This window comes from Coregonus clupeaformis, chromosome 16, assembly GCF_020615455.1.
Source record: "Coregonus clupeaformis isolate EN_2021a chromosome 16, ASM2061545v1, whole genome shotgun sequence".
Classification (NCBI taxonomy): domain Eukaryota; kingdom Metazoa; phylum Chordata; class Actinopteri; order Salmoniformes; family Salmonidae; genus Coregonus; species Coregonus clupeaformis.
This window is the reverse complement of record NC_059207.1, coordinates 24438649-24456521: the sequence shown is the minus strand read 5'-3', so window position 1 is coordinate 24456521 and position 17873 is coordinate 24438649. Positions and strand designations below refer to the sequence as shown.

Sequence of the window (17873 nt, the reverse complement as noted above, 5' to 3'; positions counted from 1 at the left end):
TGTCTGTTACTTTCTGAGATTTGTTTGACAGTTTGCAGTGGAACACTTAAAATTGCATGTACTTTCAGAATTGTTTGGCGAGTTACTGATAGTTGGGCTGCGAGCTACTGGTAGCTAGCAATTGACCTGTTGGAGAGCCCTGCACTAGACCAACTGTAAAAAGGTCTACCGATTACGTAACTAGTTTATTAAATGTGCATACATTTGCATCAAAGGCATACATTTACCACAGTACCTAACTTCGTCCATGATGGATTTTCTGAATACAGTCACAGGTAAATGGTGTTGTTCGGCCCGACGTGATACAGCACTGCCTCGCTTGCCTTATTGCTTTATAAAACAATTAACAGCATATTAAAATGTTATTTTGATAAGTAAATTCATACAATTTCATTCTTCCACCAGAAGATATAGTCAGGACAAAAAACTGGTTGTTAGTTCTTTTGGTCATGTTGCTACAGTCGTTAAAGATGCAATATGTAACTTTTTGGGAGACCAAACAAAATTAATATAGATATGTGAGTTATAGAGCTGTCATTCTCATTGAAAGCAAGTCCAAGAAACGATACATCTGTTCTATGTGCGCTATTTCTCTGCTTCCCGTTTTTAAGTTTTGTTTTTGCAGCTTTTACTTTTGGTTTTGTACACCAGTTTCAAACAGCTGAAAATAATGTACAATATTTTTGGTTATTGAAAATATATTTCATAGCGGTTTAGATGGTACAATGATTCTCTACACTATACTTGCTTGTTTTGTCACAAACTGAAATTAGGCGAACTATTAAAATTTTTGCAAAAGCCATATTACCATAGACATGACATCAGCCAAAACACCTCAAACCAAGACATGGTATCAAAAACAAAATACAATGAGCTGAAACAAGCCACCTATGATTCCCCACAAGGTAGCTTCTTGTCATTGTTGCTAGCTGTTCAGAATCATAACAACGCACACCTTCAGGCCACATCGATGCGTGCGCATCATTTTCGTGACGTTGTCAGCCAACCTGTCTATGCAAAATTACTGGTCGTCCGTTCTAAACAAAATGGTTGCTATGCAGGCTGGATGATGTGCTTGTCACTTGCTAGCTAGCCAACTTCAGCTAACTCAGTCACGTCAAACATTGCATCTAGCTTTTTTTCTATTGGCATTTACTTAGATCTATCCATGATAATGAGGTTGATGCGTGATTTTGCCTTGCTCAGAAAAAGTTGTCTCATCTCGTCTGGGCACAATTCACTCTCTATGTATGGTACAGAGATCGAAATTAAAAAGTGAAGCATTGTTTCCGAGGTCCCCTGCTGTACCAAACCAAATGCTAGTCTAGAAGCAAGGGGAAATAATGTGCGATTTGAGATAAATACAAGAGCTGATTCAGACAGCAACATGAACATGATTATATTCTTATGAAGGCGCAGTGATAATTCCAATGAAACTGTTAGCAGGCATAATGTGCACGGCTTGCAATTTGCCAATTGGGGAACCCTGATCCACAGTCAAGTTAGTTAAGACAGTACGACTGGGAGAGGTAGGTGAGGCCAAATGTAAGATTAGAGCCATTATGATAGATGTGCGGCAGAAGAGGTGGGACAGCGAGTCCAAGAGCCAGCATTTATATGCCCTCCAAAGAAAGGTCGGTGGACCAAGATTCAAAGGTCAGATTAGGAAGGAAGAGATGGTGTTTGCTCAGTTGCACCTAGGACATTGTAACTAGCTATTATGTTATGGTAAGAATTATGTAAGGTAAAAAGTTGTTGCTTTGTTTGTTGAGACTGTCACTGAGCAGTGACATTAACTTTAACTAGCTAACATTAGTTAAAACAGACTAAAATGGGATAGCTAGTTAGCTAATACACCTTGGTTAAACGTCCTTATGTGCCCTTTTCTGCAGATCATTCTATGTATTGTTCTGTTTGTGTCAAACAACGTTAGACGTTGAACATAGATACTAGCTAGGCACTTTGCTAGCTAACGTTAGCTAGCTACGTTAGCTAGATAGCTAACTAGCCAGGTTAGGTAATGTTTGAACATTGATAACTAAATAGCTAGGTAACTATTTCATAAGATATATACCCTCCCCTCCCCATTCTCATTGTATTGCTGATATTAGTGGAAACTACAGTTAGCTAACAAATTATCAATTTAGACAACTAGCTATGAATCATAGCTAAGACCTGAATGTCTCTTTGATTGATAACGTTAACTAGCTAGGTCAATGCAATGTAGAGACAGATATTAGTATTTCTGCCATAGTCATAAATAGCTAGCTATCGAAATAACGCGCTAGGTAGTTAACATTATAACTTTTAGGACCTAGATGTCTTTGCTGACAGGAAAATATATTATTGGTAACGTCAGCTAACAGGATAGCCTATTCACTCCAGAAGACCTGGGGTGTAATCATTACCCCAATTCTGTTGCAAAAAGTTTTGTCTGTTGCAAAACGTCTTGCAACAGAAACCGTTTACTCCAAACAGAAAATGCAGACAAGAGTTTCTATTGGACAAATTCAGGTAGGTCCCTCCCCATTTCATGCTATTTTATCTTGTTTGCTTCCGTTTGGTTCTTAAACGGTTTCCTTAATGAATACACCCCTCCCCGGAGCAAAGAGGCTACTAGCAGGAGGAATGTAAAGCTAACTAGCAAGCCAGTAGCTAGATGTTAATGGTGCTGTGTTGCTGAAAGTCTGTAGCTAGCCAGCTAGATAACTTGGCTAGTTAATTGTCTGTGACCTAACGTTAGCTGTAAACATCAGAGTTAACTTCCTATTTTAAAAAGGCCTTGATGAGTAGAATAACTAGGTAGCTAATTACCGTTAGTATTTGAAACCATCCAGTCGTATGATTAAATGTCTATCATTTACAAAGCGTTATTTGTTTCTGCCGGTCATACCTTACCTGATATTATGTTTGTTTTTTATATAAACAAAAATCAGTGCATTTCTATTTTTAAATCAACAAATACTGTATTATTTTTCTTTTGGTATTTTACCTCCTTTTCCTCCCCAATTTCGATCTTGTCTCATCACTGAAACTCCCCAACGGGCTTGGGAGGTGAAGGTCAAATCATACGTCCTCCGAATCATGACCCACCAGACAGCGCTTCTTAACACTTGCCCGCTTAACCCGGAAGCACCAATGTGTCGGAGGAAACACAGTTCAACTGACGACCGAGGTCAGCTTGCAGGCACCCGGCCCACCACAAGGAGTCGCTAGAGCGCGATGGGATAAGGAAATCCCGGCCGGCCAAACCCTCCCCTAACCCAGACGAAGCTGGGCCAATTGTGCGCCGCCTCATGGGTCTCCTGGTCACGGCCGGCTGTGACACAAACCAGGGTCTGTAGTGACGCCTCAAGCACTGCGATGCAGTGCCTTAGACCGCTGCGCCACTCGGGAGATCCGTTTCTCCCATTCTTATCTGTAGATCCTCTCAAGCTCTGTCAGGATGGATAGGGAGCATCGCTGCACAGCTATTTTCAGGTCTCTCCAGAGATGTTTGATCGGGTTCAAGTCTGGGCTCTGGCTGGGTCACTCAAGAACATTCAGAGACTTGTCCCAAAGCCACTCCTGCATTGTGTTGGCTGTGTGTTTAGGGTCGTTGTTCTGTTGGAAGGTGAACCTTTGCCCTAGTCAGGTCCTGAGTAATCTGGAGCAGGTTTTCATCAAGGATCTCTCTGTACTTTGATCATTTCATATTTCCCTCGACCCTGACTAGTCTCCCAGTCCCTGCCGCTGAAAAACATCCCCACAGCATGATGCTGCCACCACCATGCTTCACCGTAGGGATGGTGCCAGGTTTCCTCCAGACGTGACACCTGGCATTCAGGCCAAAGAGTTAAATCTTGGTTTCATCAGATCAGAGAATCTTGTTTCTCATGGTCTGAGAGTCCTTTATGTGCTGTTGGCAAACTCCAAGCGGGCTGTCATGTGCCTTTTACCATAAAGGCCTGATTGGTGGAGTGCTGCAGAGATGGTTGTCCTTCTGAATGGGTCTCCCATCTCCACAGAGGAACTCTGGAGCTCTGTCAGAGTGACCATCAGGTTCTTGGTCACGTCCCTGACCCAAGGCCCTTCTCCCCCGATTGCTCAGTTTGGCCGGGTGGCCAGCTCTAGGAGGAGTCTTGGGGGTTCCAAACGTCTTCCATTTAAGAATGATGGAGGCCGCTGTGTTCTTAGGGACCTTCAATGCTGCAGACATTTATTGGTACCCTTCCCCAGATCTGTGCCTCGACACAATCCTGTCTCGGAGCTCTACGGACAACTTAAACCTTAAACCTCCACTACTCTTAAACCTTTGGGTGCCGTCTACCACAGAACCCTTCCCTTTACCACAGGTGACAGTTTTAATTCTCATCACTGCATCCTGTATCAAAAGCTTGGCTGGTCCTGATTAAAGTCCCGTAGATCACTTCACTATTCCTTTTTTTTTTACAAAGCTCTACTAGACAAGCTTCCAACTTACCTAACTTTGTTGTTGAAGTCTAAAAACACGAGTTACCAAACCCGTTCACAGGGTTGGTTAACGCTTGAGGTTCCTCGCGAATTAGGTAAATCCACTTTTAATTTTAGTGCGCCTCACTGCTGGAACAATTTGCAGAACTCATTAAAATTAGATATTCTGGTGCCACTCTGGCAGTTTAGGGCATTAATTGAGGACCTAGTTGCTGATGACTGTAACTGTTTTTCATACATTTTGTGTTGTGCGTTGATTGCTGTTTTGTTTTACATTGTATTGGTTGTTGTACTGTTGTGATCATGGCACCCTTAGGAAAGAGACCATGGTCTCAATGGGGTTTTCCCTGAATAAATAAAGAACAATAAATAAATAAAATGACAGACACAGTGATCAGCTTGTTGCGGGTGAACTGGGAGCACAGTGCTGTAGCGGTGGGACAGAGGAGACGGGATCCGAGAGGGCTTCGTCCTGAGCCCTATACTACAAATCAGGTTTGAGGAGTTAGCAAGGTAACTTTGGTCAACTCTGAGTTCAACTCGGAATACCTGGTACCATGAAAGGGGCTCACCTTTTAGCCAGGTACATTTCTATGGCAACGAATCCCTCAGAACTAACTGCTCCAGGGCAGGCTAACTCAGGGCTAACTCAATTTATCCTAAATGAAGTGACTGAGCCACGAGTTGAGGACCAATTAAATCAGATTCCCTCCCTCTCGCAAAGATTGTGTCATCATACCCTTCATTTGAGTAAGACGACTGATTCAATATTTTTATCAAATGTTTTTTTTTAATCACATTACACATTTAGTAAGGACAGCGTTTGCTTTCCAAACTGTACGTTTTTCGCATGATTGTATTTAGAAATTTGCGAAAGGCAAACTGACAGCCGCAACCAACCATAGACATATAATCCATAGATGGAAGTCCCCATTAGTATACCCATGAGTTTAACAGTCAAATTGTCAGGGTTAGAGGTTCCAAAACATTTCTATGGGTTATACTGTATGTCTATGGCCACAACGCAACAGGCTGTTCCACAGATAGAAGGAGAAATAGGAGTTGGAAAAAGGTGCTTGTGCATTAATAACCACACCAAAGACGGCATTAACGTTAAGATAAATACGGCACTTCTAAAAGCCTATTTCACACCATAGCCTGCTGAATTTGCAAGATATCATTTCTTTGATTTTGATTTCGGCAGAAATGAAAATGTGGCACTGACTCGCCCATGGATTGATATTTCAGCATTGTCTCAATGAAAAGTTTGGCGTTCGACTAACCATGTGTAACATGCACGCGCAGTTACAAGCCTGTTAGAGTTAGTGGCAGGCAGGTGAGCAATATCCACCGTCGGCCTGCCTCAGATGAATGAGACCGAGGGCCACACCCCAACACCACCACCTCGTCTCACTGAAGAACAATGAAGGCAAGACTGAGGAGTACAAGTACAGTACCAAGGGCTAAGAGAGAGAGGTGACATGAATGAGTAGTGCCGAGGGCAGGTGGGTCACGAGAGGAATCACAGACATACACTAATACATGATCACATACAAACTTGTAACAGAGTTAAAAACATGCCGCAAGCTCACTCCACAGCTAGATTGAAATGTTGCGGATGGAGCCATCCATGTGGTACCTTTTTAGGTGGCTCAAACCGTTGGTACGTTGTTAAGGAGGATGGTCTCGTGTGTTTGCGAGCAGAGGATCACTGATTTGAGCCCAGTGTGGGACAGGGATTGTGGAAGATACTGTTTTTGCATTAGCACTACACACCTGATTCAAATCATCAACACTCGATGATAAGTTGATCATTTGAATCGGCTGAGTAATGCTAGGGCAAAACTTAAATGCACCCGTTTGGATCCCCAAGACCAGGATTAAGAAATTCTGTTCTATCTAGACTAAACACACTAATCACATTCCCCACCTCATCTCTCCATGGCTTCCGTATGCAGACATGACCCAACTCTGTGAACACATTGACTATACTTCAATGAATGTTTTATGTTTACCTGTTTGCTTTCTTTGCAGACCACAAGCATGCCGGTTATTAAAAACGTGTGACACTATTGATGTTTTCAGGTGATCATGGTTGCTGTTTATCATAGAGATGGGCAACTCTAGACCTCAGAATGCAATTAGTTTAATCAGGTGTAGCTGGGGCTGGGGAAAAAGTGTGACACCAATCAGGCCTCTGAGGGCTGAAGTAACACGATGAGAATGACCAGATCGAGATGGAATCAACACTCTATGCAAGATCTAGCATGATCTGATACAGGGCTCTTCTGGAGAGTTACCGTCTTGTAGGTTTTCTCCAACCCTAATCTATACTGAACAAAAATATAAACGCAACATGCAGCAATTTCAAAGATTTGACTGAGTTACAGTTCATATAAGGAAATCAGTCAATTAGTCCCTAATCTATGGATTTCACATGACTGGGAATGCAGATATGCATCTGTTGGTCACAGATACCTTAACAAAAGAGGTAGGGGTGTGGATCAGAAAACCAGGCAGTGTCTGGTGTGACCACCATTTGCGTCATGCAGTGTGACACATCTCCTTCTCATAGAGTTGATCAGGCTGTGGCCTGTGGAACGCTGTCCCACTTTATCTTCAACAGCTGTGCGAAGTTGCTGGATATTGGTGGGAACACACTGTCTGCAAAAGATCTGATGTGATTAGGCCAATTAGCGGAAAAAAAGATCTGAATGTAAACATAGCACTTGGGTGAGCTTTCAAACTTTGCATCTTCAATTGCTTGTTATAGCGCCACCATGTGGCCAATCGACACGGCATCGCTTGAGAGGGTGTAGCCCTGGGCCCTTTACCGTCTTGCAAAGTCTTAACCTTGTCGGTCTTACCATCTCACAGGAATTTGCATTTGAATGTGCCCTTACGGAAGAAGAAGAATTAACGCCAACAAATACAATAGGATTTCTCGCAGCTTCGCTGTTGGGAAAGAGGATAGATAAGAAAGAGGATATAGATAAAGGAATAGATTACCTGTAGGGTGTAGGGACACAGTGCAGACACCAGGACGTGCTGTTCTCCCCCAGTAGGCTGTCCCTATTGGTTGTCTCATATGCCACTCCCACCCGGTATGCAGGACTTCTGGTAACATTGGTCTCCCAGTAGTGATGCCCCCTCATGGGTAACAACTCACCCAGGACAGATGGACATCTAGGGGTAAAACACAACACACCGTACCATATTATGATGACTAAAATGTAATGACTAAAATGTAAAAAAAAAATATTACCATCTCATTTATCCAGAGACCTGGGAAGATATCAGCCAAGTAAAAGCATAAAAAATGTGCATCGAACATTATATTACGGAGCAGCACACACATCACACGCACATACACACACAGAAGATACCTGAGCAAGACAAAACTCACTCGTTAGCCACATCCTCTCTCTCTGTGTATGTGTCCTGGGGGTAGTACAGGGTGGTCTGGTCCTCGGACAGTTTCAGGACAGGGTGAGCCGAAGCCTTCAACAGGTGGAACCTAGTTCCTGGATACAGAGTACAGAGGTCAATGTGTGTGTGTGTGTGTGTGTGTGTGTATGTGTATGTGTATGTGTATGTGTATGTGTATGTGTATGTGTTTGTGTATGTGTGCGTGTCTCACTCTCACCCCTGGTAGATATGAGAGCAGCCTCCCTTTGCTCGCTGGCTCCAGCCTTGTTGACAGCTTTGATGTAGAACAGGTAGTTCTCATTGGGATGCAGTAGTACCCTCTGTTGTCTGCCCTGGATACCTGAGATAGACCTACACACATCCATGCACCCACCACACACACAAGAGGGATAATGATTGAGGTCCTCTGTAGCTCAATTGGTAGAGCATGGCGCTTGTAACGCCAGGGTAGTGGGTTCGATCCCCGGGACCACCCATCCGTAAAAATTTATGCACACATGACTGTAAGTCGCTTTGGATAAAAGCGTCTGCTAAATGGCATATTATTATTATTATATGATTGCTTGACATGATCTTTGAATGACGACATGATAGCAGTTTGTAAATGGAAACCGTCATTAAAGAAGAGCTGTCACGAAAAAAGAACTTTTCCGGTTGAAAACGGCCTATGTGGCATCTATTTCACTCACCCTAACAGAGCTTGTTAGACTGTTTTCATGTTATCAAGAAAGATAGTAAATGTTACTGTTAATGGCAAGAATTTCCACAAAAAAAATATTTCTGAAAACTGTCGTAACAACCGGGTGTAGGTCGTCTGTAAATTTATTAATTATTCCACACTGCCAAAGTTAATTTACTCTTGGCAACTTGGAAACACCCACATCAAACCACGCCTCCAAGACACAAATCTTGTTTTCAGTGGCATTTTTGTGTGTATGCTTGAGGTGATGGAGGATATAGGTGTAGTTTGTTGTGTGTGTGTGTGTGTGTGTGTGTGTGTGTGTGTGTGTGTGTGGGGGGGGTGTGCATGCCATGCATTTGTGCCTGTGTGAGACCCACCTAAGCCCTTCTCCCTCAAGGGCGTACTGTCTGCAGTACTCCAGGGTGTAACTCTGTGTGGGTGTTTGGTTGTCCGCACTCCAACGCAACGTGGCCGAGTCCCACAGTATCGTACACCGCCCCGTATCAATCACTGGCACCGACGGGGCTGTCAACCAATTAATCAATGAATCAATAAATCACTTCAAGAGAACCATGCATTGGTCCATATGACCACAGAATTACCTCAGACAACGCTTCTGCTTTACCGACTAGACTCACCAGTTCTGAAGGGTAGTCTCTCACTGGGCAGGGAGCAGCCAGTGTAGTTGACAGCCATCACCCACACTTTATAAACCTTGTCAGGCTCCAGCTCCTCTAGAACACAGTAACTCTCCTTCACTGTCACGCGGTACTCCTCAGACACCGCTGGGCAGAGAACACACACAGTTTTGTTAGGCTGCGTTTTGACAGTTCAATTCTGATGTTTTTTCTATTCATTGGTCTTTTGACCAATCACATCAGATCTTTTCACATTAGATCTTTTTTCAGATCGGATTGGTAAAAAAAGACACATTTGTGAAAGAAAATATCAGAATTGGGCTGCCTGCCTAAATGCAGCCTGTGTGTGTGTGTGTAGGCTACCTCCTTGTGGGTCCTCCATACAGTAGACCTGGAAGCAGTCTATGATGTCTCCAGGGTTGACCCTCCAGTATACAGTCACACTAGTGCTGCTGGCTGAAGCACACTCCTGAGGCTGCAGAGATGGCTTCTGAGGAACTGAGACACACAGAGAGACACAGAGAGGGAGAGAGAGAGGGGTGCAGAGAGATAGACAGAGTTAGGGAGAAAGAGTGAGATAGAGTGTTTGTGTGTGAATGCGAGAGAGACCCACCTGGGATTCCCTTGCGTCGTGTGTGTGTATTGGCTGCATTGCCCTTGGCGTAGTCTTCAAACACCAGTAGTCCCCGAGGACCCAGCTCCAGAGACATGGTTGACTGTAGTGCTTCTGTTAACCTGGGAGAGGCAAACAACAATTATGTGTTGTTGTTCTTAAATTTTTTTAAAAACAATTATAATAAATGCAACAGTTGGACAATGGATGAAGATACTCAAAACTTTTTGCATTTTTATATTCCATCAGATATTGACTGAATTATAGCACATACAACAGCTAATCATGGCTACCCGGACTATTTGCACTGCCCCCCCACCCCCACCCCATCTTTTTACCCTGCTGCTACTCTGTTAATTATTGATGCATGGTCACTTTAACTCTATCTACATGTACATATTACCACAATTACCTCAACTGGCTGGTGCTACCGCACATTGACTCTGCACCGGTACCCCCCTGTATATATAGCCTCCCTACTGTTATTTTATTTTACTTCTGCTCTTTTTTTCTCAACACTTTTTTGTTGTTGTTGTTTCATTTTACTTTTTTATTTAAAAAGAAATGCATTGTTGTTAAGGTGATTGACAGGTCATTACAAACATTTCCGCGGTCGTAACATTAACAGGAAAATAAGACAGGCACAAGCAAGAGTTTGAAAGAGTCACAGGAGTAAAATGAAAGCAATCAATCCAGCGAGATTTAAGTGACAAATGGATTTTGCACCCCTCAAACACAGCAAATAGATGGCTGCCAAAGACCTCAGGTGGGCAGGGCATGCACATTGCTAGTGTGTGTGTGTGTGTGTGTGTGTGTGTGTGTGTGTGTATGTGTGAGAGACCCATTGCCAGAGACATACAGGTAACTGCCAAAATAAAGTAAACACCAACATAAAGTATCCTAATAGGGCGTTGGGCCACCACGAGCCACCAGAACAGCTTCAATATATACATGACCCTAAGCATGATGGGATGTTAATTACTTAATTAACTCCGGAACCACACCTGTGTGGAAGCACCTGCTTTCAATATAATTTGTATCCCTCATTTACTCAAGTGTTTCCATTATTTTGGCAGTTACCTGTACCTGCCTGCAGCGCTTGATGTTAGCTTAGCAACAAAACCTCACAGTCACATGCCATCAACAGAACCAGCTGGTTGGAATGTTAAATCATTCAACATGGTCACTAGGGTTGAGGTCAATTCCATTTAAAATCCAGTCAATTCAGAAAGTAAACCAAATTCCAATTCCACATTTTCCTCATTGAAAAGCATTGACGAGTATTGGAATTTCAGTGTACTTCCTAAATTGACTGCAATTTAAATGGAATTGATCCCAACCCTTGTGGTCACTACACTCTAAATGTGACCAACCCCATCAGTCAACACAACGACGACACACACCTAAACAATTTTTCCCTATGCTCAGTATAATCATGCTGGTATAGCTTTCATCTAATATGGTAAGTACAGCTGACACAGTGCAGTTACCTCATATAGATGTCTTTGGATGTCTGTGGATAGGAGAGGAGGATTCATTAGGTACATTACCTACAATAATAACTATGCAAGGTTTCCATCCAACTGCTTCCAACAATTCAACCTAGAGTTCTCATCGGGCCTGAAACTTCGAGCCCGGTCCGACCCAAGAACGATGAGCTGAAGCCCGAGATCCGGTCCTACATCACAAAAATGTAATGAGCCCGAACTCGAAAAAAAAGCCTGATTTCTAGAAAACAGCCGCACCTTTCCCTAGACCATGTTGCTATTTTGCGAAAGTTAACCAGTAGGCTATCAATTTATACTGGTGTTGACAACAACGCGGCAGAGACGGCAGCGAGCAGAGTGAGGAGAGGAGAGGGAAAAGCCCTTGCCTTGTCTAAGTAAAGTGAGGAGAGGGAGAAAACCCAACTTGAGTATAATCAACAACTGTTATATGTGGACTCGAGGTGTGTAAAACATCCATATATACAGTATCTTCAGAAATTAGACAGATGCTGCTTCTGTTGCCTGTTTTTAAGTGTTTGTTTGATTCCGTGAGGATACTATGGTCTAAGTATTAAGGCAACAGAACACAACACAACAGAAGAACGCATCAATAAAAAATTTAAATGTAGTCTTCAATAATTAAATAATAAATAAATGTTCTGGATATTATTAGCTATAGACCTATGGCCTAAATATTAAGACAACAGAACACAACAGAAGAACATGTATTTTAGGAGAGGTCCAGCAAGGAGGCCCATGCCCCGTGCCCCGAGGATAGCTGGTGGTCATCTCTTGCTGCTGGCAAGCTGAAATCAAATAGAAATTGAATAACTGATAGTATTATTTTTATATAAAACTACATTAACCAACTTATTGAAAACATTACAATTGTCAGAAGAATTAGGCTACTAATATAGGACATGTAGGCCTATACATTTAATTTAACTTCAATTTAATTGTTTACTTACCTAAAGCAGGATTTTCTGCATATTATCTGCTACAAATAGCATCGCGTCCACAGCGGAGTGTTACAGTATTGTTCTCCTCGGGTCGATGGTCCAGCCTGCCACGCTAAATACCCTTTCGCTGCTGCTGGCTGGGACGCAAAGCACCCATCTCGCTAACTTGGCTAGCAGTGGATGGATATGTTGTGCTGTTGGACTTCCACCAGCCCAACATGTCTCTGTCATCCGTCATCACAGGCCTCTTTACGGTGTATCTTGTCACCTCGTCATCCTCTTCTTCATTCCCTGCTGTGACATTTTCCCACTCTGAAACGTCAAGCTCTGCTCTCTTGGCGGGGGGACTGAAACGTCGTCCTCTGTGGCCTGTGGAAGTGTGCTCATATGATCACATCTTGCCTGTCTTGGGGGGGAAGCATCCTCAGATGGTTAAACTTGGGCCAGAGAAACGTTGCCACCTTGTTCCACCTTCCTCTCCAACCATTCACTGTGCATTGGGCTGGCAGTGACGCTTGAGTCTCTCTGACCATAGACGGGTTAGCTGACAACATCACGAAAACGATGCACGCGCTTCAAATGGGGCAGAAGGCCATGTCTTGTTATGGTTCTGGAAGGCCAGATAGCTAGCAACAGTTACAAGGAATGCTATGTGGTGAATCGTAAGTGGCTTGTTTCAGCTCATTTGATCTTGTTCTTGTTTTGATGTGTTTTGCTAATATGGCTAAAATCTAACCAACAACTGTAATGATGTATTTGAGAAACAACTGCTCATTGTGCAACTTTATTTATGTTTTCAATAACCATTGGAAGCTAAATATAGTTTACATGTTATCAACAATTTAAGCCAACCCTGTCTGTCAACCCTGTCTAGTTGCTCATGCGTCGGTTTTGTTGCTTACAACCCGTCAATAGACACACAAGATTCAGTGTGGGGTATTTGTCCCCCTCCAGTTCCTTCAGTGCATCGTAAAATGGCTTGAGGACTCCAGAAGAAACTGCAGGTCATCAGCTGCGATTTTCTCCACTCTCACTTTCTCTACAGGCCTCCAGCTTTTCGTGTACTTCGTTGTACACGTCCTGGACAGAGTGCAGGGTCTTGTAGACTGTGCTAAATCTTGTGTCCCCCATCTGAAGCAGGGTCTTCGAGAGTTGGGTAGCCAGTCCAGACTACATGACATACCTGGTAGAGGCACAATAAACACAAACTTTCAAAACTGGTGCAAGGCTAAATAAGATTGCCCACATGGAAATGCCCACATAGTAAGGCTCTATGATCTTAATTATATTCCTAAATGCATTGTTGGTATGACATGGTTGAGCACAATAATTAGGATTTAAAAAAATATACTTATCATATCATATAGCCTACCTGAACAGGGACTTTGCTGCAGTGAGGGTTTCAGTGATATCCTCAATGTCCAGTGCTGCTCCGTCAAGGCCATGACGTAGCACCGTGTTTACAACGTGGTCATGACAGTCCAGCCTCTGATGTGGCTGAAGGGCAAGAACAATGTTGGGGTCCTGGCCAGTCACCCAAACAATTCTACTGAGTGGCGTAACGTTGAGGCCAAACTTTGTCATGAGCAGCTTCCCACCATATATTCTCCATCGTTTTTTAGTCTTCAGCTGGGAACCGCTGTGGTCAGGTTTCTTCCGATTAACTGGAACTCTTCAGTTATGAAATGCCATGTTATTGTCAGATAACTAAGCTTCCGATAGTCATCAGTTCACATGTCTGTCATCATCCCCACTGTGCCCTCTTTCAGGATATCCTGTAAGTTCTTCTCTTTTGTCCTCTGTCATACTCTGGCACCTGGCAGAGACGGTATTGTGGCTGGGTAGAACAGCCTCTCCCATAAGTGGCTCCCACATATATAAGCTCCTGGCATCTTTGAAAGAAAAACTGAAAAATGTGTCAGTCACTGCCTGTTTTGTTTTCTTTGAGAGTTACCGTTTTGTTTGACGGAAGCTGACATAAAAGCTTGGCCTGAGGATTCTGTCGTGCCACGGCATTGTGCAAAATGGCGCTGCAGGGAAGAAGTACCTGTCGTCTTGCTGTCATAACGTAGAACGGCCTCGCATCCTCTGCGCTTGTCATGGCCAGTTGATTCTCCCGCTGTTTCAACAACCAAGTCAAATGACTTCCAACCGTCTGATTGGCATCCATTTCGCTGTAAAATGTATTATAACGGTATAGCAGAGTTGTTGTAATGTATTGATGTGATATATGATTGGCTATCATACATTCAGACCCTACCCTATTGGTCAGTCACAGGTGTATGAATCTGTCACGTGAAAAGAGCATGGCAGGCAGGGAAGGAATGTTTTTTGCAGTCTCAACAAATGAGGGATTTTGGTAACATGACTTTTCAGTCAGAGAAACAACACATTAGAAACAAGTTAATTACTGTAATTTGAAAGTAGCTTCAGCACCCCGGACAGCGCAATACACACTGGAGCCTGGTCCGGGCTGAGAAATCTAATCCAACCATCTGAGAACTGATTATCTTAACGAAGGATGCATTTGTCAGTAGTTTCAAGTTTCAAGTTTCTATGTCACATACACAAGTACAGTGAAATGCCTTTCTTGCAAGCTCTAACCCCAACAATACAGTAATCAATAACAATGTAATACTAAAAATAACAAGGTAGAACAAAAACACATGAGATATAGAAATAAGAAATAAAAAGGACATGATAAAGTAAGTAAGCATAATATATACAGCGTCACTTCCAGTACCATATTTACAATGTGCAGGGATACAGGATTGATAGAGGTACAGTAGATACAGTATGTATAAGGCTAAGGTGACTAGGCATCAGGATATATGATAAACAGAGTAGCAGCAGCGTATATGATGATTGTATGTGAGTGGGTGTGTGTAGTCAGTATAAATGTATGTGCATATAATGTGTGTGTGAGCAAATGATGGAGCGGTGTTTGTATGTGTGTTGGAGTATCAGTGTGTGTAGTGTGTAGGGCCCTGTGAGTGTGCATAGAGACAGTGCAAAAATTCAAAATAATATACAAAGGTTAAACTCAGATAGTCTGTGTAGCCATTTTGTTAGCTATTTAGTTAGCAATTTAGCAGTCTATTTAGCAGTAAGCTATTTATTTAGCTATTTAGCAGTCTATTTAGCAGTACACTGTATTTTTTTGTGTGTGTGTGTGTGTGTCACCTGTGTGTCTGGGTCTATCTCTGCCTCTCTAGCGGTGGTGTCCAGTGTGACCTTGGCCTGGTCTATACTCTCCTGGAAGGAAACGATTTGGTCGTAAAGCTGCTCCAGCTTTGCCTTCTTCTCCTCCTCCATGCTCAGAGACATGGTGTTGTACTGCTCCATCACCAGAGCCATCATCTCCTCATTCTGAGCCTCCATCACCTCCTCACTGTCCCTGCAACGGTCCTGGGAACATAGAGATGAGGAGGTACAGGGGACAGAGAGAGTTAAAGGGGAAAGAGAGAGGGACAGGAGACAGAGGGAAGGACAGGGGACAGAGAGAGGGACAGGGGACAGAGAGAGGGACAAGGAACAGAGTGATAGAGAAAGACAGAGGGACAAAAGACAGAGAGGGACAGGGAGGACAAGTCAAACTAAAGAAGGGCCATAGATATACGGAGTCTAAACTGGTCCATGTGAAGAGGAACTGAAAGAGAAGGGTTAGGCCAGAAAAACACCTTGCATTAGAACATGCATTATTCTACGCATTCAATAACACACAAGTAGACAGTTACTTCAGTTTGAGAAGATAGCAAATTCTCTCTTTCCTCCTACCTCTACAGTGTTGTATCCCAGCTCTAGTTCTGACACCAGAACCTCAACGTTCTCTGATCTCTCCTGCAGCTCTGAGATCCACTCACTCAGCCTCTCCTGGAATACGAACAGAGCACAGAAACACAATGAATGAAAACTTGAACTAGGAAAATACAAAACAGGCTACTGTAAGGATGAACTGTTTTAGATGCAGTGAACACAATAAAAGTGTTGGTTTTGCTCTTCTGTAAAAAACAAACAAAAAAACATCTCAGTCAACCATTTTTTCACTCAACTCTCCATATGTAAGGACTATGTAAGTGTACTTGGGACACAAAACAGTAGTTGCTGGTTCAAGCCCCTGCTGAAAGACTGCTCTCCTTTAGTCTCTACATTAGGTTGGCGTAGCTTGGGCAGCTGGCTCATCGGTCTACACTGGACCAGCATGAACATAAATCACTGATGATCCATGCCTTCAGGAAGAAATCCCAAATGCTCATTGGATGAACACTCTCACATGCTTATTTGATGGCAATCTTGTTGGATGACAAACAGAATGACCTTTGATGTTGTATGATGAGTACAAATCCTGTGTGATTATTGGACGGCACTGGACAGAGACTGATTGTCACGCCCTGGCTCTGGGGACTCTTTAATTTTGAGCCAGGGTGTTAGTTTCTATGTTTTGTGTTTCTATGTTGGCCGGGGTGGTTCTCAATCAAAGGTAACGTGAATCAGCTGTTGCTTGTTGTCTCTGATTGGGAACCATACTTAGGTAGTCGTTTGGCATTTGTGTGGTGTGGTGTGGTATCTTGGTATGGTTTGTGTATGTACCCAAGGACTTCACGTATCGTTTTGTTGTTTTTGTTCGTGTGGTGAATCTAAATAAAAGTATGTTCGCTTATCACGCTGCGCATTGGTCCACTCCTTTTGACGATCGTGACAGAAGATCCCACCTCGACTGGGTCAAGCAGCGTGAAGAGGAGAGAGGGACTTGGGAGCAGAGGATGGAGAGTCTGGCGAGAGCCATGGAGGCCATATCCACGGGGGAGAGACAAGCCCAATACATTTTTAGGGGGGCTCACACCGTGGACGACGGGGCTGCTGGAGGCAGATAAGGGGCGAGTTTGTGGACAAGGAGAGAAGGCCACCGGGTTACGGGAGCCATTGGTGATTAGAGGGAAGGAAAGTGTAGAGGCACGGCGAGAGGTACTGAAGTGTGTTGCCAGTCCGGTCCGGCCCGTTCCTGATCCCCGTATAAGGCCAGTGGTGTGTTTCCCAGTGCGGTCCGGCCTGTTCCTGTCCCTCGCAACAAGCCTGTGATGCATGTCGCCAGCCCGGCCCGGCCTGTTCCTGCTCCACGCACCAAGCCTATGGTGCGCGTCGCCAGCCCGGCCCAACCTGTTCCTGCTCCCCGCACCAAGCCTATGGTGCGCGTCGCCAGCCCGGCCCGGCCTGTTCCTGCTCCCCGCACCAAGCCTATGTTGCGCGTCGCCAGCCCGGCCCGGCCTGTTCCTGCTCCCCGCACCAAGCCTATGGTGCGCGTCGCCAGCCCGGCCCGGCCTGTTCCTGCTCCCCGCACCAAGCCTATGGTGCGCGTCGCCAGCCCGGCCCGGCCTGTTCCTGCTCCCCGCACCAAGCCTGTGGTGCGCCTCGTCAGCCCGGTCCGGCCTGTTCCTGCTCCCCGCACCAAGCCAGTGGTGCGCTTCGTCAGCCCGGTTCGGCCCGTCCCTGCTCCCTGCACCAAGCCAATGGTGCGCGTCGTCAGCCCGGTCCGGCCCGTCCCTGCTTCCCGCACCAAGCCTGTGGTGCGCGTCGTCAGTCCGGCACAGCCTGTGCCCGTTTCACAGGTGCCTG

General features: G+C 44.3%; 1 protein-coding gene across 1 annotated transcript in view; it reads right to left on the bottom strand.

Annotated features, from left to right (window-relative positions):
* The window catches only part of cmya5 (cardiomyopathy associated 5), a 115269-nt gene that overhangs the window by 26653 nt on the left and 70743 nt on the right, over positions 1–17873 (bottom strand). Inside the window, exons 4-13 of the mRNA XM_045225964.1 lie at positions 16038–16133; positions 15444–15668; positions 11305–11327; positions 9815–9936; positions 9565–9699; positions 9202–9348; positions 8941–9088; positions 8099–8232; positions 7859–7976; positions 7462–7638 (exon numbers count right to left, since the gene is read on the bottom strand). Of these exons, the coding sequence (XP_045081899.1) occupies positions 7462–7638; positions 7859–7976; positions 8099–8232; positions 8941–9088; positions 9202–9348; positions 9565–9699; positions 9815–9936; positions 11305–11327; positions 15444–15668; positions 16038–16133 (1325 nt within the window). The remainder of the gene's footprint in view (positions 1–7461; positions 7639–7858; positions 7977–8098; positions 8233–8940; positions 9089–9201; positions 9349–9564; positions 9700–9814; positions 9937–11304; positions 11328–15443; positions 15669–16037; positions 16134–17873) is intronic.